This window comes from Rutilus rutilus (assembly GCF_951802725.1).
Source record: "Rutilus rutilus genome assembly, chromosome: 5".
NCBI lineage: Eukaryota > Metazoa > Chordata > Actinopteri > Cypriniformes > Leuciscidae > Rutilus > Rutilus rutilus.
Window position 1 is genome coordinate 2281828 of NC_140213.1, and position 26337 is coordinate 2308164.

The 26337-nt window shown below is 40.0% G+C and overlaps 1 protein-coding gene across 2 annotated transcripts in view; it reads left to right on the forward strand.

Annotated features, from left to right (window-relative positions):
* The window catches only part of abcc8b (ATP-binding cassette, sub-family C (CFTR/MRP), member 8b), a 69344-nt gene that overhangs the window by 26737 nt on the left and 16270 nt on the right, over positions 1-26337 (forward strand). Inside the window, exons 15-26 of one of the 2 annotated variants that reach the window (XM_084409755.1) lie at positions 733-864; positions 1388-1460; positions 12724-12829; positions 13300-13332; positions 13440-13472; positions 13564-13662; positions 15689-15773; positions 17132-17242; positions 17324-17461; positions 19737-19850; positions 20956-21040; positions 23051-23295. In XM_084409755.1, the coding sequence (XP_084265881.1) occupies positions 733-864; positions 1388-1460; positions 12724-12829; positions 13300-13332; positions 13440-13472; positions 13564-13662; positions 15689-15773; positions 17132-17242; positions 17324-17461; positions 19737-19850; positions 20956-21040; positions 23051-23295 (1254 nt within the window). The remainder of the gene's footprint in view (positions 1-732; positions 865-1387; positions 1461-12723; positions 12830-13299; positions 13333-13439; positions 13473-13563; positions 13663-15688; positions 15774-17131; positions 17243-17323; positions 17462-19736; positions 19851-20955; positions 21041-23050; positions 23296-26337) is intronic. The other variant, XM_084409756.1, reaches the window with a different exon arrangement.

Here is a 26337-nt window from a genome sequence, read left to right on the forward strand (position 1 = left end):
CTGTGGTTAACTGTCAAAATAATAATTATAATAAAAACATTTATTTAAAATGCACTTTTCTCATACCCAAAGCACTACAACACAGAGTAAAAAAAAAAGTAAAAAAAATACATGAAATATAAAAATACAAAAATACAATAGCAGAGCAAAAATAAATAAATAAAAAACCTCAAGAACAGATTTGACAAAAGATGTGACTTCTTAAACCAGTCCCAAAAAAAATAAAAATAAAAATCTTGATGGTTTAACTTTTGAAAAGACATAAATTAAGAACACCATAAATATTAGTATTGTTATTTTAAAGTAAAATAAAACGAGTTTTTTTTATTATTCATTAATTAATTAATATTATTTTAATATGTTTCTTGAATACTCCATTTTTTATTTTACATTGAAACAATTAAAATAGTAATAATAATGGTAATATTATTGATTATTTTGTTTTTATTTAGTAATTTTTATATATATTATTTTTATAATTATTATTGTTATTATTATTATTATTATTATAATATAGCCATACAGATATAAAAATCACAATATTTTTTGCAAATTGTTCAGCCCTATAAACAGGCACAACCAAAACCTGGATTTTTTTTTTAAAGTGCATTTTAAATCAGAAATCACATTTTTATCTGAAAAATCTCAATTCATTTCCCCTTCTCGACCCCTCATTGTGAATGAATCCTTTCTGCGGTGCATTAATGAAGTGTTTCTGTTCTCTTCCCTCAGTATGCTTTACAGCTTCAGGCCAAACTAGTGAATCGTAAGAATAAAGCCAAACAAGACGTGAACAGGAACTTTGAGCATCAAGACCAGAAACTGACAGAATCAGCAGCTCAGGAGGACGACGTGTGTCTTAAGGTAAGATTCATATGATATATATTTTAGTGAATGTCAGTGACATTGATCTTTTCTTTGCCTTATACTGTTGATGTTGAGGTTCTGATACTCCATCACAACTACAGTTTGCATGGTAACACTTTACAATCATGTTCATTAGTTAACATTAGTTAATCTATTAACTAATATCAACTAACAATAAGCAATACATTTGTTACAGTATTTATTCATCTTTGTAAATAGATTGTTAGTGTTCATGTTAGTTAATAAAGTTAATTAGTTAAATATCCAGCTGTTCATTGTTTGTTCATGTTAGTTCCTAGTGCATTAGCTAATGTTAACAAATACAACATTTGATTTTAATAACGTATTAGTACATGTTGAAATTATTATAAACTAAGTTTAATAAATCTAACTTAATAAATGCTGTAGAAGTACTGTTCATTCTTAGTTCATGTTAACTAATGTTGTTACAAACTAATTAACCTTATTGTAAAGTGTTACCATTAGCTTTAACAAGAACGTTATTGTGTTTCTGTTTCAGATTATAAACGGCTACTTCACATGGACACAGGGATGCCCGACTCTCACCAATATTGACATCAAGGTTCCCTTCGGTGAGGATCTGTCGTGCAGTTTCTGTAGTGTTGTACTCGCTTGTTTAACGAGACGAGTAACAGTTTCTGTAGTGTTGCACTCGCGTGTTTAACGAGACGAGTAACAGTTTCTGTAGTGTTGTACTCGCGTGTTTAACGGGACAGGTAACAGTTTCTGTAGTGTTGTACTCGCGTGTTTAACGGGACAGGTAACAGTTTCTGTAGTGTTGTACTCGCGTGTTTAACGGGACAGGTAACAGTTTCTGTAGTGTTGTACTCGCGTGTTTAACGGGACGAGTAACAGTTTCTGTAGTGTTGCACTCGCGTGTTTAACGAGACGAGTAACAGTTTCTGTAGTGTTGTACTCGCGTGTTTAACGAGACGAGTAACAGTTTCTGTAGTGTTGCACTCGCGTGTTTAACGGGACGAGTAACAGTTTCTGTAGTGTTGTACTCGCGTGTTTAACGGGACGAGTTACAGTTTCTGCAGTGTTGTACTCGCGTGTTTAACGGGACGAGTTACAGTTTCTGTAGTGTTGTACTCGCGTGTTTAACGGGACGAGTAACAGTTTCTGCAGTGTTGTACTCGCGTGTTTAACGGGACGAGTTACAGTTTCTGCAGTGTTGTACTCGCGTGTTTAACGAGACGGGTAACAGTTTCTGTAGTGTTGTACTCGTGTGTTTAACGGGACGAGTAACAGTTTCTGTAGTGTTGTACTCGCGTGTTTAACGGGACGGGTAACAGTTTCTGTAGTGTTGTACTCGCGTGTTTAACGAGACGGGTAACAGTTTCTGTAGTGTTGTACTCGCGTGTTTAACGGGACGAGTAACAGTTTCTGTAGTGTTGTACTCGCGTGTTTAACGGGACGGGTAACAGTTTCTGCAGTGTTGTACTCGCGTGTTTAACGAGACGGGTAACAGTTTCTGTAGTGTTGCACTCGCGTGTTTAACGGGACGAGTTACAGTTTCTGCAGTGTTGTACTCGCGTGTTTAACGAGACGGGTAACAGTTTCTGTAGTGTTGTACTCGCGTGTTTAACGGGACGAGTAACAGTTTCTGTAGTGTTGCACTCGCGTGTTTAATGAGATGAGTAACAGTTTCTGCAGTGTTGTACTCGCGTGTTTAACGGGACGGGTAACAGTTTCTGTAGTGTTGCACTCGCGTGTTTAACGAGACGGGTAACAGTTTCTGTAGTGTTGTACTCGCGTGTTTAACGGGACGAGTAACAGTTTCTGTAGAGTTGCACTCGCGTGTTTAATGAGATGAGTAACAGTTTCTGCAGTGTTGTACTCGCGTGTTTAACGGGACGGGTAACAGTTTCTGTAGTGTTGTACTCGCGTGTTTAACGGGACGGGTAACAGTTTCTGTAGTGTTGTACTCGCGTGTTTAACGGGACGAGTAACAGTTTCTGTAATGTTGTACTCGTGTGTTTAACGGGACGGGTAACAGTTTCTGTAGTGTTGTACTCGCGTGTTTAACGGGACGAGTAACAGTTTCTGTAGTGTTGTACTCGCGTGTTTAACGGGACGAGTAACAGTTTCTGTAATGTTGTACTCGCGTGTTTAACGGGACGAGTAACAGTTTCTGTAGTGTTGTACTCGCGTGTTTAACGAGACGAGTAACAGTTTCTGTAATGTTGTACTCGCGTGTTTAACGGGACGGGTAACAGTTTCTGTAGTGTTGTACTCGCGTGTTTAACGGGACGGGTAACAGTTTCTGTAGTGTTGTACTCGCGTGTTTAACGGGACGAGTAACAGTTTCTGTAGTGTTGTACTCGCGTGTTTAACGGGACGGGTAACAGTTTCTGTAGTGTTGTACTCGCGTGTTTAACGGGACGAGTAACAGTTTCTGTAGTGTTGTACTCGCGTGTTTAACGGGACGGGTAACAGTTTCTGTAGTGTTGTACTCGCGTGTTTAACGGGACGAGTAACAGTTTCTGTAGTGTTGTACTCGCGTGTTTAACGGGACGAGTAACAGTTTCTGTAGTGTTGTACTCGCGTGTTTAACGGGACGAGTAACAGTTTCTGTAGTGTTGTACTCGCGTGTTTAACGGGACGAGTAACAGTTTCTGTAGTGTTGTACTCGCGTGTTTAACGGGACGAGTAACAGTTTCTGTAGTGTTGTACTCGCGTGTTTAACGGGACGGGTAACAGTTTCTGTAGTGTTGTACTCGCGTGTTTAACGGGACGGGTAACAGTTTCTGTAGTGTTGTACTCGCGTGTTTAACGGGACGAGTAACAGTTTCTCTAGTGTTGTACTCGCGTGTTTAACGGGACGAGTAACAGTTTCTGTAGTGTTGTACTCGCGTGTTTAACGGGACGGGTAACAGTTTCTGTAGTGTTGTACTCGCGTGTTTAACGGGACGAGTAACAGTTTCTGTAGTGTTGTACTCGCGTGTTTAACGGGACGAGTAACAGTTTCTGTAGTGTTGTACTCGCGTGTTTAACGGGACGAGTAACAGTTTCTGTAGTGTTGTACTCGCGTGTTTAACGAGACGGGTAACAGTTTCTGTAGTGTTGTACTCGCGTGTTTAACGAGACGGGTAACAGTTTCTGTAGTGTTGCACTCGCGTGTTTAACGGGACGAGTTACAGTTTCTGCAGTGTTGTACTCGCGTGTTTAACGAGACGGGTAACAGTTTCTGTAGTGTTGTACTCGCGTGTTTAACGGGACGAGTAACAGTTTCTGTAGTGTTGCACTCGCGTGTTTAATGAGATGAGTAACAGTTTCTGCAGTGTTGTACTCGCGTGTTTAACGGGACGGGTAACAGTTTCTGTAGTGTTGCACTCGCGTGTTTAACGAGACGGGTAACAGTTTCTGTAGTGTTGTACTCGCGTGTTTAACGAGACGGGTAACAGTTTCTGTAGTGTTGCACTCGCGTGTTTAATGAGATGAGTAACAGTTTCTGCAGTGTTGTACTCGCGTGTTTAACGGGACGAGTAACAGTTTCTGTAGTGTTGCACTCGCGTGTTTAATGAGATGAGTAACAGTTTCTGCAGTGTTGTACTCGCGTGTTTAACGGGACGAGTAACAGTTTCTGTAGAGTTGCACTCGCGTGTTTAATGAGATGAGTAACAGTTTCTGCAGTGTTGTACTCGCGTGTTTAACGGGACGGGTAACAGTTTCTGTAGTGTTGTACTCGCGTGTTTAACGGGACGGGTAACAGTTTCTGTAGTGTTGTACTCGCGTGTTTAACGGGACGAGTAACAGTTTCTGTAATGTTGCACTCGCGTGTTTAACGGGACGGGTAACAGTTTCTGTAGTGTTGTACTCGCGTGTTTAACGGGACGGGTAACAGTTTCTGTAGTGTTGTACTCGCGTGTTTAACGGGACGAGTAACAGTTTCTGTAATGTTGCACTCGCGTGTTTAACGGGACGGGTAACAGTTTCTGTAGTGTTGCACTCGCGTGTTTAACGGGACGGGTAACAGTTTCTGTAGTGTTGTACTCGCGTGTTTAACGGGACGAGTAACAGTTTCTGTAGTGTTGCACTCGCGTGTTTAATGAGATGAGTAACAGTTTCTGCAGTGTTGTACTCGCGTGTTTAACGGGACGAGTAACAGTTTCTGTAGAGTTGCACTCGCGTGTTTAATGAGATGAGTAACAGTTTCTGCAGTGTTGTACTCGCGTGTTTAACGGGACGGGTAACAGTTTCTGTAGTGTTGTACTCGCGTGTTTAACGGGACGGGTAACAGTTTCTGTAGTGTTGTACTCGCGTGTTTAACGGGACGAGTAACAGTTTCTGTAATGTTGTACTCGTGTGTTTAACGGGACGGGTAACAGTTTCTGTAGTGTTGTACTCGCGTGTTTAACGGGACGAGTAACAGTTTCTGTAGTGTTGTACTCGCGTGTTTAACGGGACGAGTAACAGTTTCTGTAGTGTTGTACTCGCGTGTTTAACGGGACGAGTAACAGTTTCTGTAATGTTGTACTCGCGTGTTTAACGGGACGAGTAACAGTTTCTGTAGTGTTGTACTCGCGTGTTTAACGAGACGAGTAACAGTTTCTGTAATGTTGTACTCGCGTGTTTAACGGGACGGGTAACAGTTTCTGTAGTGTTGTACTCGCGTGTTTAACGGGACGGGTAACAGTTTCTGTAGTGTTGTACTCGCGTGTTTAACGGGACGAGTAACAGTTTCTGTAGTGTTGTACTCGCGTGTTTAACGGGACGGGTAACAGTTTCTGTAGTGTTGTACTCGCGTGTTTAACGGGACGAGTAACAGTTTCTGTAGTGTTGTACTCGCGTGTTTAACGGGACGGGTAACAGTTTCTGTAGTGTTGTACTCGCGTGTTTAACGGGACGAGTAACAGTTTCTGTAGTGTTGTACTCGCGTGTTTAACGGGACGAGTAACAGTTTCTGTAGTGTTGTACTCGCGTGTTTAACGGGACGAGTAACAGTTTCTGTAGTGTTGTACTCGCGTGTTTAACGGGACGAGTAACAGTTTCTGTAGTGTTGTACTCGCGTGTTTAACGGGACGAGTAACAGTTTCTGTAGTGTTGTACTCGCGTGTTTAACGGGACGGGTAACAGTTTCTGTAGTGTTGTACTCGCGTGTTTAACGGGACGGGTAACAGTTTCTGTAGTGTTGTACTCGCGTGTTTAACGGGACGAGTAACAGTTTCTGTAGTGTTGTACTCGCGTGTTTAACGGGACGAGTAACAGTTTCTGTAGTGTTGTACTCGCGTGTTTAACGGGACGGGTAACAGTTTCTGTAGTGTTGTACTCGCGTGTTTAACGGGACGAGTAACAGTTTCTGTAGTGTTGTACTCGCGTGTTTAACGGGACGAGTAACAGTTTCTGTAGTGTTGTACTCGCGTGTTTAACGGGACGGGTAACAGTTTCTGTAGTGTTGTACTCGCGTGTTTAACGGGACGAGTAACAGTTTCTGTAGTGTTGTACTCGCGTGTTTAACGGGACGAGTAACAGTTTCTGTAGTGTTGTACTCGCGTGTTTAACGGGACGGGTAACAGTTTCTGTAGTGTTGTACTCGCGTGTTTAACGGGACGAGTAACAGTTTCTGTAGTGTTGTACTCGCGTGTTTAACGGGACGAGTAACAGTTTCTGTAGTGTTGTACTCGCGTGTTTAACGGGACGAGTAACAGTTTCTGTAGTGTTGTACTCGCGTGTTTAACGAGACGAGTAACAGTTTCTGTAGTGTTGTACTCGTGTGTTACGGGACGAGTAACAGTTTCTGTAGTGTTGTATGCGCGTGTTTAACGAGACGGGTAACAGTTTCTGTAGTGTTGTACTCGTGTGTTACGGGACGAGTAACAGTTTCTGCAGTGTTGTACTCGCGTGTTTAACGAGACGGGTAACAGTTTTTGTAGTGTTGTACTCGTGTGTGTTACGGGACGAGTAACAGTTTCTGTAGTGTTGTACTCATGTGTTACGGGACGAGTAACAGTTTCTGTAGTGTTGTACTCGCGTGTTTAACGAGACGGGTAACAGTTTTTGTAGTGTTGTACTCGTGTGTTTAACGAGACGGGTAACAGTTTCTGTAGTGTTGTACTCGTGTGTTACGGGACGAGTAACAGTTTCTGTAGTGTTGTATTCGCGTGTTTAACGGGACGAGTAACAGTTTCTGTAGTGTACTCGTGTGTGTTACGGGACGAGTTACAGTTTCTGTAGTGTTGTACTCACGTGTTTAACGAGACGGGTAACAGTTTCTGTAGTGTTGTACTCGCGTGTTTAACGAGACGGGTAACAGTTTCTGTAGTGTTGTACTCGTGTGTTACGGGACGAGTAACAGTTTCTGTAGTGTTGTATTCGCGTGTTTAACGGGACGAGTAACAGTTTCTGTAGTGTTGTACTCGTGTGTGTTACGGGACGAGTTACAGTTTCTGTAGTGTTGTACTCACGTGTTTAACGGGACGAGTAACAGTTTCTGTAGTGTTGTACTCGCGTGTTTAACGAGACGGGTAACAGTTTCTGTAGTGTTGTACTCGTGTGTTACGGGACGAGTAACAGTTTCTGTAGTGTTGTATTCGCGTGTTTAACGGGACGAGTAACAGTTTCTGTAGTGTTGTACTCGTGTGTGTTACGGGACGAGTTACAGTTTCTGTAGTGTTGTACTCACGTGTTTAACGGGACGAGTAACAGTTTCTGTAGTGTTGTACTCGTGTGTGTTACGGGACGAGTTACAGTTTCTGTAGTGTTGTACTCACGTGTTTAACGGGACGAGTAACAGTTTCTGTAGTGTTGTACTCGCGTGTTTAACAGGACGAGTAACAGTTTCTGTAGGGTTGCACTCGTGTGTGTTACGGGACGAGTTACAGTTTCTGTAGTGTTGTAATCGCGTGTTTAACGGGACGAGTTACAGTTTCTGTAGTGTTGTACTTGCGTGTTTAACGAGACGAGTAACAGTTTCTGTAGTGTTGTACTCGTGTGTGTTACGGGACGAGTTACAGTTTCTGTAGTGTTGTACTCACGTGTTTAACGGGACGAGTAACAGTTTCTGTAGTGTTGTACTCGTGTGTGTTACGGGACGAGTTACAGTTTCTGTAGTGTTGTACTCACGTGTTTAACGGGACGAGTAACAGTTTCTGTAGTGTTGTACTCGCGTGTTTAACGAGACGGGTAACAGTTTCTGTAGTGTTGTACTCGCGTGTTTAACGGGACGAGTAACAGTTTCTGTAGTGTTGTACTCGCGTGTTTAATGGGACGAGTAACAGTTTCTGTAGTGTTGTACTCGTGTGTGTTACGGGACGAGTTACAGTTTCTGTAGTGCTGTACCCACGTGTTTAACGGGACGGGTAACAGTTTCTGTAGTGTTGTACTCGCGTGTTTAACAGGACGAGTAACAGTTTCTGTAGTGTTGCACTCGTGTGTGTTACGGGACGAGTTACAGTTTCTGTAGTGCTGTACTCACGTGTTTAACGGGACGAGTAACAGTTTCTGTAGTGTTGTACTCGCGTGTTTAACAGGACGAGTAACAGTTTCTGTAGTGTTGCACTCGTGTGTGTTACGGGACGAGTTACAGTTTCTGTAGTGCTGTACTCACGTGTTTAACGGGACGAGTAACAGTTTCTGTAGTGCTGTACTCACGTGTTTAACGGGACGGGTAACAGTTTCTGTAGTGTTGTACTCGCGTGTTTAACGGGACGAGTAACAGTTTCTGTAGTGTTGCACTCGCGTGTTTAACGGGACGAGTTACAGTTTCTGCAGTGTTGTACTCGCGTGTTTAACGAGACGGGTAACAGTTTCTGTAGTGTTGTACTCGCGTGTTTAACGGGACAAGTAACAGTTTCTGTAGTGTTGCACTCGCGTGTTTAATGAGATGAGTAACAGTTTCTGCAGTGTTGTACTCGCGTGTTTAACGGGACGGGTAACAGTTTCTGTAGTGTTGTACTCGTGTGTTTAACGGGACGGGTAACAGTTTCTGTAGTGTTGTACTCGCGTGTTTAACGGGACGAGTAACAGTTTCTGTAGTGTTGCACCCGCGTGTTTAACAGGACGAGTAACAGTTTCTGCAGTGTTGTACTCGCGTGTTTAACGGGACGAGTAACAGTTTCTGTAGTGTTGTACTCGCGTGTTTAACGAGACGAGTAACAGTTTCTGTAGTGTTGTACTCGCGTGTTTAACGGGACGGGTAACAGTTTCTGTAGTGTTGTACTCGCGTGTTTAACGGGACGGGTAACAGTTTCTGTAGTGTTGTACTCGCGTGTTTAACGGGACGAGTAACAGTTTCTGTAGTGTTGTACTCGCGTGTTTAACGGGACGGGTAACAGTTTCTGTAGTGTTGTACTCGCGTGTTTAACGGGACGAGTAACAGTTTCTGTAGTGTTGTACTCGCGTGTTTAACGGGACGGGTAACAGTTTCTGTAGTGTTGTACTCGCGTGTTTAACGGGACGGGTAACAGTTTCTGTAGTGTTGTACTCGCGTGTTTAACGGGACGGGTAACAGTTTCTGTAGTGCTGTACTCGCGTGTTTAACGGGACGGGTAACAGTTTCTGTAGTGTTGTACTCGCGTGTTTAACGAGACGGGTAACAGTTTCTGTAGTGTTGTACTCGCGTGTTTAACGGGACGAGTAACAGTTTCTGTAGTGTTGTACTCGCGTGTTTAACGGGACGGGTAACAGTTTCTGTAGTGTTGTACTCGCGTGTTTAACGGGACGAGTAACAGTTTCTGTAGTGTTGTACTCGCGTGTTTAACGGGACGAGTAACAGTTTCTGTAGTGTTGTACTCGCGTGTTTAACGGGACGAGTAACAGTTTCTGTAGTGTTGTACTCGCGTGTTTAACGAGACGAGTAACAGTTTCTGTAGTGTTGTACTCGCGTGTTTAACGAGACGAGTAACAGTTTCTGTAGTGTTGTACTCGTGTGTTACGGGACGAGTAACAGTTTCTGTAGTGTTGTATGCGCGTGTTTAACGAGACGGGTAACAGTTTCTGTAGTGTTGTACTCGTGTGTTACGGGACGAGTAACAGTTTCTGCAGTGTTGTACTCGCGTGTTTAACGAGACGGGTAACAGTTTCTGTAGTGTTGTACTCGTGTGTGTTACGGGACGAGTAACAGTTTCTGTAGTGTTGTACTCATGTGTTACGGGACGAGTAACAGTTTCTGTAGTGTTGTACTCGCGTGTTTAACGAGACGGGTAACAGTTTCTGTAGTGTTGTACTCGTGTGTTTAACGAGACGGGTAACAGTTTTTGTAGTGTTGTACTCGTGTGTTACGGGACGAGTAACAGTTTCTGTAGTGTTGTATTCGCGTGTTTAACGGGACGAGTAACAGTTTCTGTAGTGTACTCGTGTGTGTTACGGGACGAGTTACAGTTTCTGTAGTGTTGTACTCACGTGTTTAACGAGACGGGTAACAGTTTCTGTAGTGTTGTACTCACGTGTTTAACGAGACGGGTAACAGTTTCTGTAGTGTTGTACTCGCGTGTTTAACGGGACGGGTAACAGTTTCTGTAGTGTTGTACTCGTGTGTTACGGGACGAGTAACAGTTTCTGTAGTGTTGTATTCGCGTGTTTAACGGGACGAGTAACAGTTTCTGTAGTGTTGTACTCGTGTGTGTTACGGGACGAGTTACAGTTTCTGTAGTGTTGTACTCGCGTGTTTAACGAGACGGGTAACAGTTTCTGTAGTGTTGTACTCGTGTGTTACGGGACGAGTAACAGTTTCTGTAGTGTTGTATTCGCGTGTTTAACGGGACGAGTAACAGTTTCTGTAGTGTTGTACTCGTGTGTGTTACGGGACGAGTTACAGTTTCTGTAGTGTTGTACTCACGTGTTTAATGGGACGAGTAACAGTTTCTGTAGTGTTGTACTCGTGTGTGTTACGGGACGAGTTACAGTTTCTGTAGTGTTGTACTCACGTGTTTAACGGGACGAGTAACAGTTTCTGTAGTGTTGTACTCGCGTGTTTAACAGGACGAGTAACAGTTTCTGTAGGGTTGCACTCGTGTGTGTTACGGGACGAGTTACAGTTTCTGTAGTGTTGTAATCGCGTGTTTAACGGGACGAGTTACAGTTTCTGTAGTGTTGTACTTGCGTGTTTAACGAGACGAGTAACAGTTTCTGTAGTGTTGTACTCGTGTGTGTTACGGGACGAGTTACAGTTTCTGTAGTGTTGTACTCACGTGTTTAACGGGACGAGTAACAGTTTCTGTAGTGTTGTACTCACGTGTTTAACGGGACGAGTAACAGTTTCTGTAGTGTTGTACTCGCGTGTTTAACGAGACGGGTAACAGTTTCTGTAGTGTTGTACTCGCGTGTTTAACGGGACGAGTAACAGTTTCTGTAGTGTTGTACTTGCGTGTTTAATGGGACGAGTAACAGTTTCTGTAGTGTTGTACTCGTGTGTGTTACGGGACGAGTTACAGTTTCTGTAGTGCTGTACTCACGTGTTTAACGGGACGGGTAACAGTTTCTGTAGTGTTGTACTCGCGTGTTTAACAGGACGAGTAACAGTTTCTGTAGTGTTGCACTCGTGTGTGTTACGGGACGAGTTACAGTTTCTGTAGTGCTGTACTCACGTGTTTAACGGGACGAGTAACAGTTTCTGTAGTGTTGTACTCGTGTGTGTTACGGGACGAGTTACAGTTTCTGTAGTGCTGTACTCACGTGTTTAACGGGACGAGTAACAGTTTCTGTAGTGTTGTACTCGTGTGTGTTACGGGACGAGTTACAGTTTCTGTAGTGCTGTACTCACGTGTTTAACGGGACGAGTAACAGTTTCTGTAGTGTTGTACTCGCGTGTTTAACGGGACGGGTAACAGTTTCTGTAGTGTTGTACTCGCGTGTTTAACGGGACGAGTAACAGTTTCTGTAGTGTTGTACTCGCGTGTTTAACGAGACGAGTAACAGTTTCTGTAGTGTTGTACTCGTGTGTTACGGGACGAGTAACAGTTTCTGTAGTGTTGTATGCGCGTGTTTAACGAGACGGGTAACAGTTTCTGTAGTGTTGTACTCGTGTGTTACGGGACGAGTAACAGTTTCTGCAGTGTTGTACTCGCGTGTTTAACGAGACGGGTAACAGTTTTTGTAGTGTTGTACTCGTGTGTGTTACGGGACGAGTAACAGTTTCTGTAGTGTTGTACTCATGTGTTACGGGACGAGTAACAGTTTCTGTAGTGTTGTACTCGCGTGTTTAACGAGACGGGTAACAGTTTTTGTAGTGTTGTACTCGTGTGTTTAACGAGACGGGTAACAGTTTCTGTAGTGTTGTACTCGTGTGTTACGGGACGAGTAACAGTTTCTGTAGTGTTGTATTCGCGTGTTTAACGGGACGAGTAACAGTTTCTGTAGTGTACTCGTGTGTGTTACGGGACGAGTTACAGTTTCTGTAGTGTTGTACTCACGTGTTTAACGAGACGGGTAACAGTTTCTGTAGTGTTGTACTCGCGTGTTTAACGAGACGGGTAACAGTTTCTGTAGTGTTGTACTCGTGTGTTACGGGACGAGTAACAGTTTCTGTAGTGTTGTATTCGCGTGTTTAACGGGACGAGTAACAGTTTCTGTAGTGTTGTACTCGTGTGTGTTACGGGACGAGTTACAGTTTCTGTAGTGTTGTACTCACGTGTTTAACGGGACGAGTAACAGTTTCTGTAGTGTTGTACTCGCGTGTTTAACGAGACGGGTAACAGTTTCTGTAGTGTTGTACTCGTGTGTTACGGGACGAGTAACAGTTTCTGTAGTGTTGTATTCGCGTGTTTAACGGGACGAGTAACAGTTTCTGTAGTGTTGTACTCGTGTGTGTTACGGGACGAGTTACAGTTTCTGTAGTGTTGTACTCACGTGTTTAACGGGACGAGTAACAGTGTTTTCTCTCTCTCCGCGTCTCAGGGCAGCTGACGATGATCGTAGGGCAGGTGGGATGTGGGAAATCCTCTCTCTTACTGGCGGCACTGGGAGAAATGCAGAAGATTTCTGGAAACATCACATGGAACAGGTGAAAACAACATTAAAGTGACGAGAGGCCATGCTATATTGTGAATGTAGTCGTCGTATTACAGTACTGAAGTGAGAGTGCAATTATATTCTTCTTGACAAAATATTTTTCTCTAACTTAGTTTTTTTATTAATTAATATTAACAAAGATTAATAAGTGTAACTAATGTATTGCTTATTGTTAGTTAATTTTAGTTGAGGCATTAACTAACCTTAACTAATGGAACCTTATTGTAAAGTGTTACCATAACATTTAAATAATCATATAATATAATAAAACTAATAGAAAATGACAAAAGTAACAAAAGTAACAAAATTACCAAAAAAATAAACTAAAATTAAAACAAAACAATAAAATCGAATTCATAATTTTAGTAAAAACTGTAACAACTGTAATCATTTTGTGTTTAATTTTTGCATTTTTAGATATTGTATTGGATTGCATATAATTACTGCTTCATTTTCTCACAGTTTGCCCAAGAGTGATTCAGAAGAAAATGTGAGGTATAATATATTATTGATTTGATTTATCAATATATATGATTTCTGTATTAGCTTTTATTTAAATCATTCATCAGAATTATTCATCTTATTTCTCTTTTGTCTGACAGAGCTCATCATACGAGTGGAAGGCCGTCACTGCCGTAACTACATTATTATTTAATTTATTTTCACAGCATTCTGTCCCGATCCTGCGTGTTTTCCCGTGTTTTCAGGGTGTTTTGTGTTTTTCAGGAAGAGAGGTTCGGTAGCCTACGCTTCCCAGAGGCCTTGGCTCTTAAACGCCACCGTTGAGGAGAACATCCTGTTCGACACGGCTCCCAATGAGAAGAGGTATCCCACACACTAGGGCTGCAACAATATATCATGTCACAATATATCGCGATACAAAAATACAACAACAAGTATCGTGGATAGTGACAATATGTATTGTGAATGGTTCAGCCAAAATAAAACTTACTGTGTGAGAAAAAATGCAAGTTTTCAGAGTTTGAAAATGTTTTGATAATGTTGAATATAATGTATAATAATGCAATGGGGAAATATTTGTTGGTCCTGATAACGCCAAATGTCTGATGTTACTGGTTAAAAAGTGTCCTACATTATTTTAAATATATCTAGTCAGTAGGCGCGTTTCCATTACAGATTTGCGCAAAACTTTAGCGAATTTTTTTTCTTCTAAATTTCGACAAAAAACTATTGCGAAATTACAGTGTTTCCATTAGCCGATGTTATGCGACTAAAACTTCATTTTTTCCTCTCGCGATAAGTAAAATCTTTCCAAAAACCATGGCAACGGACGTCTCTGCACTGGCCATTATTATTAATGGAAGGAGATGTGTGTGTGTTTTCCAAGCATTAATGGTGAGGAACGACCCTTATTATACTTGTGAGCGGCACATATGAGGTGTTTCTGGGTGTTTCTCCCTCAGTTCTGCTTCGAGGTATTGATTGTGGCATTTATTTGAGGTTTAGAATCCATTATTCCTGTAATTCTTTTGTCTTATATGAATTTATAATGAGTCTCGTATTCTGTCCAAACACACCGCGCCGTCTACGTCAGGTGACTGTAAATGCGCAAAAACTGTTTCCATTGCAGTTTTGCGAAATATTTCTTTTTCAAATTGCCTGAAAAACCTCCTCATGCGAGCGTGAAAACTTCTTTGCGATAAATGGAATTTTTGCAAAATTGACGTGTTTCCATTGGGCGTATTTTCAATTCACAATTTCAATTTGCGCAATTTGTAGGGTAATGGAAACCGCGGCTAGTGACAGAGATAATTCTGTAGTTTCAGCTTCAGAATCATGAATATGTTTATTCTGGTGTCTCTATTTATAGTCCAAGCCTATTCATTTACACACACAATGATGACATGAGGAATCGTTACACCCCCACCGCACACAGATCCCTGTGATTCCCTAATGTATCCCATCATGTCCCGAACTCCTGATGTTCAGTCATGTGACAGATGTGTGTGGATGAAAACTGCACAAACACAAAGACTGGTTTTACCCTCGGGCCAGAGGCGGAAGAAAAATGGTTTTGTCTGCTTTACAGATTAACAACCGGGAAAAAACAGTGGGATTTCAATGGGATTCCCAAAGGGCAGTGTTGTCAGCGGGAAACAAATATTAGAGCTTGTCCACGAGGTTTTATGTTAGAGTATCTGTGCAGGAGCTTCTCTTACAGTTCTCCATTTACAAACGTGAAGTTCAGTGCTATTTTACTATCAATGATAGATTAGATTTTGTTTTAAAATTTTCTGTTTTAATTTTAATAGTAAAAGTTGTAATAATTGTAATCATTGTTGTCTATATAGTTGCCATTTATTTGTATCCTAGTTTATTTAGTTTTAGTTATTTTAGAACTTCAACTTAAATGTAAGCAGCTTGGCAACTAGATGAAATAAAATAAGTTTAAGGTTTTTTTTTTTTTTTTTTTTTTAAGTCTATGCGTATTTGACTATATATATATATATATATATATATAGTTGAATTTACTTCGAAACAATTTTAACTCAGAAATTGCTAGTGAATTTTCACAAAAAAAATTCAAAGAAACGGCAAGTAACACATTGAATAAAACAAAGTTTTGAAGTAGAAAGACTAAAATAGTATTTTCTTGTAAAACATACTCCAATAATCTGTTTTAATTGCTGTTTATTTATTTATAAAAAAAATTGCGGAGTACTGTAGTTTCATCATTTTGAACTACCTTAAAGCTAACTTTAAATATTCCTTTATGAGCCCAATAGAAAATAAAAACTACTGCTACTACTGATGTGTTGTATTGACAGTTCTATGTGAAAAGCTTGTAAACTGTTTGAGAGTGTGTAATGATTGAGCTGTTGTTGGTCAGATATAAGGAGGTGATGGAGGTCTGTCAGCTTCAGCCCGACGTCGACACACTTCCACAGGGAGATCAGACGATGATTGGAGAGAGGGTACGTCTAACAAACTAATCCAAACACATATTCTGCTCATATTCTGCTTATATCTGTCTGAAGTAGTGGTGGAACGGATCACACAATTCACGGTTCGGATCATTTACGCTTTTTGAGCCATCAGTTAAAAAGTATATATATATATATATATATATATAGGGTTGGGTATCGTTTGGGTTTTTTTCGATACTGATACCAAATTGATACTTTTAAAACGGCCTGAACCGATACTTTGGGAAAAAAAGAGCCTCAAAACGATGGTGAATGACATTAAAGAACCTTTTTTTAATTGAAAAAAAATAAAATTGAATATACAGTATAATTATTTTTTTTGTAAATATATTTATAAGTAGTCTAAATACAAAACACAGCAAAACAGTATTCAGATACAGAAATTAATAATTAAGCCTATATGAAAAATAACACTATTTGTTCACTGTATAAATTAAATATAGGTTCATCTTTGTTAAAGCTGTATTTTGTTGTTTTATTAACATTAATGAGACAGACAATAGCAGGAATATTAGGCTGCTGTCACTTTAAGACAGAACAAACTGACAAACATCCGGTTTCTTTCTCAGCTGTTCACTAATGAGACGGGGATTTAGACGGGGATTTTGTGTGTATGTGTCCATTCAAGGGCAAGGAAACGCGAAAGAGGAATCAATTCGGTGTTCAAGCGCTGTCTGAAACTCTCTCTCACTTTCTCTCTCTCTCTCTCTCTCTCTCTCTCTCTCTCTCAAATTCAAATGAGCTTTATTGCCATTGGCATGACTTGTACAGTATTGCCAAAGCATTGGCCATTACATAAGTAATGAACAAATAATCAATAAAGTCAATAAATCAATCAGTAAACAAATGGATGAATACTTAAACAAAAAAAACAAAAACAAAACAAAAAAAAAACACCTTTGTACATTTGTACCAACATTCAGACAAGATGAGAATGATTCTGACTGTAGTTTTGTCCACTGGCTGACTCTCGTAGTTTGTGGCTGTTACATATTTTGCTGCTGTTGTGATTGAGCTACAGCTGAATTTGGTAATGCCATAAAATGTGGTTCTAGTTGTTGGAATCTAGTGAAATAGTCCGATCTAATACTGTGATAGTGATCACAGTGTATCAGGAAGTGTTCATCTGTCTCCACTATCTCTCTATTCTCTCTCTCTCTCTCTCTCTCTCTATCTCTCTCTCTCTCTCTCTCTCTCTCTCTCTCTGCGCACAGATAACATGCGAGTATAAACTTTCACTCTATGATGGTTAAATTTAGCAGTTAATCCGCGAATCACATGCGCGCCGAACCGTGTGACCTGATCCGTACGGATCACGGATCAACTGTGACCCGTTCCACCCCTAGTCTGAACCGGTGTTGATGTCCCGGGTCCAGGGCATCATCCTCTCCGGAGGCCAGCGTCAGCGGATCAGCGTGGCTCGAGCGCTGTACCAGCAGACCAATGTGGTTTTCCTGGTGAGTCCTGAGAAACGTTACGTTCGGCACACTTTCTAAAGCCTCATCCAGTAAAATAAGCCCCATAACCTTCACTTTCAGGACGACCCGTTTTCAGCTCTGGACATTCACCTCAGCGATCATCTCATGCATGAAGGGATCCTCAAGTTCCTCCGGCAGGAAAAGAGGACCGTTGTCCTGGTCACTCACAAACTGCAGTATTTACCTCATGCAGACTGGGTAGGGAGCTTTTTAGCTTTTTACAATGTGTTGAATTACATGATTGACTAATTAAAGGCAGGGTAGGTAGGATTTTTCTAAAAAAAAAACATTCCAAATTTGTTTAAACTGTCTTTATATACCAATACATAATTAAAATGTAAGTACTCTGAAAAAGAAAATATAAAAATCGAGTGACTGTAGACCTTTTAATCTGCAATAAACACAGCTCATTATTTCCATTCACTCCCACCCCCTCCCTTCTGAGCTCCTTCCAAAGCCACGCCCCCAAAACACATGAACGCGCGACGCCAAACGCTCAGGCTGGAACAAGACGCATTTATTACCTGAGACGAGTGGAGAGGAAGGAGCGCAGTACATACAGTGACATCATGTCAGAATCACATGTAATTAATAAAATACCTAACTTTATCAATATGAATATAAACAAATAAGATTTCTTTTAGTACTCACTATCAAGCTAGCATATCAATAATGGTAAAGTTTCATTCGGTAACGAGCTATATTTATAAGGCAAAACTAAACACAGGTTGCATTGATACACGTTTTCCCATTACCATCAGTTACACTGTGATGAAGGTGAATTTCGTGTAAGATTCATAACATATACGGTGTTTTGCATGTAAGAGTTTCCATGATGAAAACATTGTTGACTCTAATGAAGACTAACGTACACTCCGAGTCCGGAGACAAGTACCGCATCGTCGGTTCGAGGACAGGTCCGGGGTTGAGGGCGAAGCAGAGGAGGTCGTTCAAGAGTGCGGGCAGGGTCCGAGGAAGTAGTTTTTGCCTTGTTTGCCTTCGCTGACTGCATATGCAGGTGCTTTGAGCTGAATATTTCTGGGAACGGTGACATGTGATGAGTGCACGCAGGGCAGCGCGCGCAGTGGGGCTCGGGCACGAGACATGAAGGCATCTGATTGGTTCTTTACATTCGCACCGAATGGCAGTGATTGGTCAGAGTTTTTACTGTCCTGCAGCTGCTACAGAGGTCTGATTTTTTTCATTCCTTTTTCTGAACACATAATGTATTGACTACTCTCAGGATGGAAGGACCATTTCACCCAGTATAAAAAAAAGTGTTTCTGAACAGGATTACCTACCCTACCTTTAATATGTCAGTTTTATTATTTTTATTTTTATTATGGCCTATGACGTTTGCAGTCATTCCATAAGTAGGCCTGAATGGGTCAAACTGTGGAATATACGTAAGGCAAGGCAAGTTTATTTATATAGCACATTTCATACACAATGGCAATTCAAAGTGCTTTACATAGAAGAAATTTAAATAATAAAAAGAAATAAGAATAATTAAAACAGTTTAGAAAAATAAAATACAGTACAGTACAGTAAAGTCGGACGAACAGTGGCACAGTGCTCATTCAGTAAATGCACAGCTAAACAGATGTGTTTTGAGTCTGGACTACAGTAGGAGCACATCTGATCTCCTCTGGAAGCTGTTCCAGCATAATAGCTAAAGCAGACTCGCCATGCTTAGAGTGAACCCTTGGTATTTCTAGCTGATATGATCCTAATGATCTGAGTGATCTGTTGGGTTTATATTCAGTGAGCATATCTGCAATATATTGAGGTCCTAGGCCATTGAATGATTTATATACCAGTAATAATACTTTAAAATCAATCCTGAATCTAACTGGGAGCCAGTGTAAAGACCTGAGGACTGGTGTGATGTGTTCATATGTTCTGGTTCTGCTCAGAATCCTGGCGGCAGCGTTCTGTATGAGCTGCAGAAGTCTTATGGACTTTTTGGGAAGGCATAATTTATAATTTATGCATTTTCAGAGCAATTAAAAAAGCATCCGAAGCATACATATTATCTATGGAATGCTAAAGCTGACATAATAATAAATAAATAAGTACATAAATAAATATACGAAGAAGTGTAAAAAAAATAAAAAAATAAAAAAAAAATTATAAAGAAATTCATAAAGAAATATACGAAGAAATGAAATACATATATACATCAATAAATGTGAAAATAAATTAAAGGGGAAATACATAAATGCATAAATAATTTAATTAAAAAAAGTGGAAAAAATACAGTTATACTGTACATAAAAAAGGAAATAAAAGTATAAATAGGCCTACTCATTTATTCATTTACATTTCTTTGTATATTTATGTATGTATGTATTTATTTATTATTATGTCAGCTTTGGCATTCCATAATGATCAGTATATGTGTTAACTTGACTTGTGTTGATCTGTGTTGGCCAGTTTTATAAAGTGTGTTTTGATTGCATTGATGGCACAGATCATCGCGATGCGGGACGGGACGGTCCAGACCCAGGGAACCCTGAAGGACATCCAGTGTGCCGAACCCGAGCTGTTCGAGCAGTGGAGAACCCTGATGAACAGACAGAACAAAGTAAACACATACATTAAAAACGTCTTTGATATGATGTTCTTCTAAAATAAATTTAATGATAATAATATTGATGTATGTATATAATTTATAATATAAAAAATATTAACTTATTAATCACAAACAGCTCTCGCTTTAGAATAGGAATACCGGGAAATGACATTAATTAAGTGCTTTAAACCAACCTTTATTAGACATTAATTCATTCAGATTCAGTGTTCCTCAAAATGTTTACAAAAAAATGACAACACTTTGTTAATTACAGTGACAATAAATGAACTCACTGTTTGTATATAGTCTATATATATATATATTTATTTTTTATTTTTTATTTTTTATTAATGAATGTATTTATAAAAATAATTATTCGATATGATCTTTGATATTCAAAAATAAATACAATATATAAATATATAAATATATTTTTTTAAGTAAATGCAGTAATTAATGTATTTATTTTGATATGAAGTTCATGTAAAATAAAATAAAATAAAATAAATATTTATTTTATTTTGTATTATTTTATTTATTTTATTCTTAAATATTAAATTCTTCTTTGATATAATGTTCTTCTAAAAATAAATGTCAGTACTTGTAATTTATTTATTAAATACAGTAAATTAGTGTATTTAATAAATGTGTATAATTAATTTAATTATAAAAATGCTTCTTTGATATGATGTTAATTTAAAATGAAATAAATAAATGCAGATTTATTTATTTTTATTAATGTATTTATGAAATATTTGATATGATGTTCTTCTAAAATAATATATATTTGATTAATTTATTTATTAAAAATATTTGACAAAGTTCTTTTAGAATAAAATTATTATATTATATATTATATTATATTATTTTTAATTAATTAATTGATTTATAAAAAAAATGCTTCTTTGATATGATGTTCTTCTAAAAATCACATAAAAAATAAAGCTATTTTATTTATTTAATACATTAAATAAAGTTATGTATGTATATATATATGAAATGCCTCTTTGATGTGATGTTCTTCTAAGTTAACTAAATAAATCAGTGCATTTCTTTGATTTCTTCATGTCCTGTGTTGGACTGTGTTTGACTAATGCAGTGTTTTGTGATTCGTCAGGAGAACAGCACAGAACTGAAGAGGAAGAGCTTCAGACGGGCCATGTACTCCAGAGACACTCTGGCCACGGAGGACGAGGACGAAGGTAAAGCATGAGAAACTCAGGTGTGAAACTCGCCGTCAGCAAGATGTGCTGAGCCTCTGTTATTATCACACATCAGGGGTATATTGAACCTGTATTATTAGTGTGTTTTTAGGTGCAATACTCTAAAACAATGGTAACACTTTACAAAAAGGTTCATTAGTTAACATTATTTAATGCTAACCATTAACAATACATTTGTTACTGTATTTGTTCATCTTTGTTAATGTTAGTGAAGCTGTTCATTGTTTGTTCATGTTAGTTCCCAGTGCATTAACTAAAGTTAAGATTTTAATAAAGCATTAGTAAATATTAGTAACAAATATGAATAAATGCTGTATGCATTATTTTTTTGTGATTAACTTTTTATTGAAAGTTAACATAAACATAGACAAAACAGCACTCAAACACTAACCGTCAAAAAAAAGTCAAAACCAAGGGAAACATATGCACACACTTAATACCAGTAACATAAAAGACAAAAGAGAAGATGGGCCCATAAAATTAAAAAGAAAACAAATAAACACATGTTATAGTCCTTTAAGGAGCATATTCAGTTCAACAACCAAATATCCCCAGTCCGACACAGTTTGGGGCTTTGCCCGGTTAAATCTGGCTGTTGAGTATTCTAAATTAGCCATTGATTGCACATTCAACAACCAGTGTTTCAGTAAATTTATCTCTGAATTAAACCAATATTCTAGAATTGTTTTTTTCGCAAATGCTGTATGCATTATTAGTTAATGCTAACTAATGAGGTTAACTAATGCACCTTATTGTAAAGTGTTACCAAACACTTGCTCATCCTCTGACAGGTCATTATCAGATCATTATCCGGTGACATAACCAACAGTTTTCTGAAATGTCAGCTCGTGTGCATCTGTCGTTGTGTGATCAGTGTGTTTGTCTTCAGTTCTGCAGTGTGACTCTGATGTGTGTGTGTGTTGGACTCGTGGGATTGACCCAGCGGCTGATGTCTCTGTTAGTGAACCGAAAGGTCTGAAAGACTCAATGGCATGTGAATGCTTTGAGCGGATGAACAGCATGAAGCCCGCGGATGTGAAAAACACCAGTGTCCACCAGCGATCCCACTATAATGCAACAAGCTCCTTTCAGTGGTAGAGTTATGTAATGCATCGACAACAATACAGTACACAAAGCGTTACTGCGCTCCTGTGAGCTTTAATAATAATGAGGTGTTCAGTATGTAGGTGGAAAGTGCTTTATATCCACGAGAAACCCAAGGATACGCTTCTGTTATGGCATTAGTGGTGCTCATTATACCCCGTCCTGCATTATCTCCACGGTCATGATGACATTCACAATCCTGTGCGAGTCTGAGGCTTGACATGCATGAAGCGTTTGAGAAATAGATGCACTTCTCCCTCTTCCTCTTCCTCTTCCTCGTCATGCATGAGTTCATTTCTGCTATCGTTCTGCATGTTTATTCAAACTTCCTTCTGAGAAAATGACTCTGTTTATATTAAATCATTGCTTCCAGATCAGCTTGTGACGGTTTATCTCTGATCATTGCAACTTTTAAAGGAGAACTGAGTCATTTCTGTGCCATTGGTGTCAACCAGCTAAATGTTACTAAATACATTTTATTTAAAATAATGTTTATATTTCATTTTATGTTATTATTTTATTTATTTTTTACATTTAAAAAAAAAAAATTGTTTTAGTTTTAGTTAATGACAAATAACTTGACATATACAATATGTATATATATATATATACATTTTTCTTAATTATATACATGCATATGTGTGTATTTATATAAAATAAGTATACACAGTGCATTAATCGTTGCCCAGCACTATATATATATATACACTATTTGGACAGAATGCAATTCCGAAATTATACATTTCACTTTCATAAAATTCGTTCCGGCTGATCTGAGCGTGATCTGTGGCTGAACTCTGCTTAACCTCGGTCAGAATGAGATTGAATGGCGTTGTGTTGTGTGTGTGTGTGTGTGTGTGTTGTGTGTGTTGTGTGTGTTTGCAGACAGCTCAGCCAGCACAGATGAGGAGAGCCTCAGGGCGGAGCTGCGTCACAGGACCCACCTCCCCTGGAGCTCGTTGTTCTCGTACCTGAGATCCGCAGGCCTGGTCCTGCTCGCTCTGCTCGTGTTCTCTCAGCTCTGCAAACACACACTCATGGTGGCCATCGACTTCTGGCTCGCTCACTGGACCACACACGTCATCTCAGCGCAGATCGAGATCAGTGAGAGGAACTGCAGCGTCACTGGGGTGAGAGAACTGAGACACACACACACATACTCACACACACAAACATGTAATCGCAACTCAGATTGAGACGAGTGAGAGGAACTGCACCTTCACTGGGGTGAGAGAACTGAGACACACACACACACACACTTCTTCTGGGTAGTCCATCGTCGTCCGATGATGACTTCTCCTATCATTTGTGGGTTCTTTGATGACTGTATAGTCCGATGCCACACTGTCTTTTACAGACAGGGCATGTAAAAGTTTCTCCTGATGGCCTTTAGGGGGGCAGGAACAAGCATGGCCTGCTTTCTCTGATGTCTTTTAGTCAGGCGATGTTCAGTTCTCCTGTCTTCGTAGCTTTGTACTCCATTCTGAAAGAGTTGCTGCCAGAGCGTGTGATTCGCTGCACTAGTTTCCAGGGATGTGGGCTTTATCACACACTTCTTAAGAAAGCCTTTTAGTTGGTCTTTCCGCCTCTTTTTTTGACCGCCTGCAAAATCGGGAGCCAAGATGTAATTGACCGTAGAGTATCTTACGTGGAAGGCGACTTGGCGGCATTCTCACAACATGACCAAGCCATCTGAGCTGGTAGAGCATTAGTGTTGCTTCTATACTCCAACAGTTGGGTTTTTTCAGGATCTCAATATACGGCACTCGATCCTGCCACTTCACTTTGAGGATACACTGCAGGCATTTAATGTGGAAAGATTCCAACATTTTCAGATGGCGAGCGTAGATGGTCCATGTTTCACAACCATACAGGAGAGTGGCGAGGCAGATTGCCCGATAAACAGCAATCTTTGTGTGTAGATGTAAATTAGCATTGCTAAACTCTGATGCCTGCTTTGATCCTGTGTTGAATATCTTGATCCATGCTACAATCACCAGATCAGTAACTGCCAAGATATATGAAGTGTGGTACTGTGGAAAGTGGTGAATCATAAATAGTAAATACTGGAGGTTTTTGTAGGGGATCCAATGACCATTGACAGAGGACATCTGTTTTCTTGATATTCACATCTAAGCCCATCCTGCTGTACGCCCTAACAGCCGCTTTAAGAGTGGACTGTAGATCTTCTGGAGTATGTGACACTAGGGCACAATCATCCGCATACTGCAATTCCAGCACGCGAACCAACTGAAGCTTTGTGACCACCTGGAACCTCCTGATGTTAAAGAGGTTACCATCCAGTCTGCAACCCCACTTTCCTCTTCCATTTCTTTATACAGCAGCTTTGTAACACAAAGTAAGAAGATGTTAAACAAGAACACAACCCTGCCTTACTCCACTACCTACTGCAAAGTTTGCCGATTCTAATCCACCCAATGTTACTTTGGCGGTCATCCCATCATGAAACTGTCGCAAGATTGTGGTAAACTTTACAGAGCATCCAAAATGCAAAAGCACCTTCCATAAGAGGTCACGACGTACGGTAGCAAAAGCCTTGGAAAGATCCACAAAAGCAATGAACAAATTCGTATGTTACTCGCGACATTTCTCCTGCAACTGGCGTGAGGTAAATATCATGTCCACTGTACTTCGACCTCTTCTGAATCCACTTTGGGATTCTGGTAGTAGATTTTCAGGAATGGCATTGACACGTCGATGGAGCATGACCTTTGCCAGAACTTTGCCTGCAGCTGAAAGAAGTGAGATCCCCCTACTATTTTCACAGATAGACCTATCATCACCCTTGTTTTTATATCAAGTTAAGTCAAGTATATTTGTATAGCGCTTTTCACAATACAGATTGTATCAAAGCAGCTTCACAGTATTAAATTAAAATAATACAACAAGGTTTGTTTCTAGTGGAATTTATTGATTGATAAAATTAAATATCCCCAAAATATCCCCAACTGAGCAAGCCAAAGGCAACAGTGGCAAGGAACCGAAAAACTCCATCAAGTGACCTAATAGTGTCCTAAAACTCCATCAGGTGACCCAATGGAGAAAAAAAAACCTTGGGAGAACCCAGGCTCAGTCGGGGCCAGTTCTCCTCTGGCGTTTATGAACTAGAGACCGGATTTAACTGTAAGATTAAAAATATTATATGAATGCCTGGCTGAAGAGATGCGTCTTTAATCTAGTTTTAAACTGGGAGAGCGAGTCTGAAGATTGAACTGAAGATTGAACTGAAAAAGATTGAATCTGCTGAGCCTTAGACGTCCACCGCTGATTCTGTAGTTGTCGCAGAGTCCATTGCATTGCCAGACCTTCTTAAGAGATTCAGAAGATGGATCATTAAGGTAGGCTTTATGGGCATTGTGCATTTCTTCAAGGAGGGTAGAAATATATACGGAATTTTCATCAAACCAATCCTGATTTTTTTTCTTAAGTTTACCAACTGATTCAACTGCTGTGTCGTAAAGTGATGAACTTATACGGTTCCATTTACTTTCAATTGCCACTTCACTCCTGAGAAGAAGCTCAACGTCCTGGAGCTTCCTAGCAACAGAGCATCGATAGTTGTTCCGCGCTTCAGTGTCTTGGAGCCTTACACAGTTCAGTTTCCCCGTCGCTGCCTTTCTAAGATGTACTGCCCGCCGAATCCTCAGGTTAAGCTTGGCAACAATCATCCGATGATCAGTCCAGCACTCAGCTCCACTCATAGCTCGAGTTATGAGGACATCCCTCATATCATTCTGCCTGACAATAACATAATCCAGAAGATGCCAGTGCTTGGAACGTGGGTGTAACCAAGAGGTTTTATATTTGTTTTTTAATTGAAACATGGTATTAGTGATGGTTAGACTGTGTTCAGCACAAAGACTCAGGAGTCTTAATCCAGTCCAATCCACAGACACACACACACACACACACACACACGTAATCGCAGCGAAGATCGAGACCAGTGAGAGGAACTGCACCTTCACTGGGGTGAGAGAACTGAGACACACACACACACACACACATACTAACCTGACCCCTAAAACTACCCATCACACACACACACACACACACACACACACACACACAAACACACACTAACACGACCCCTAAACCTACCCATCACACACACACACACACGGACACACACACACACACACGTAATCGCAGCG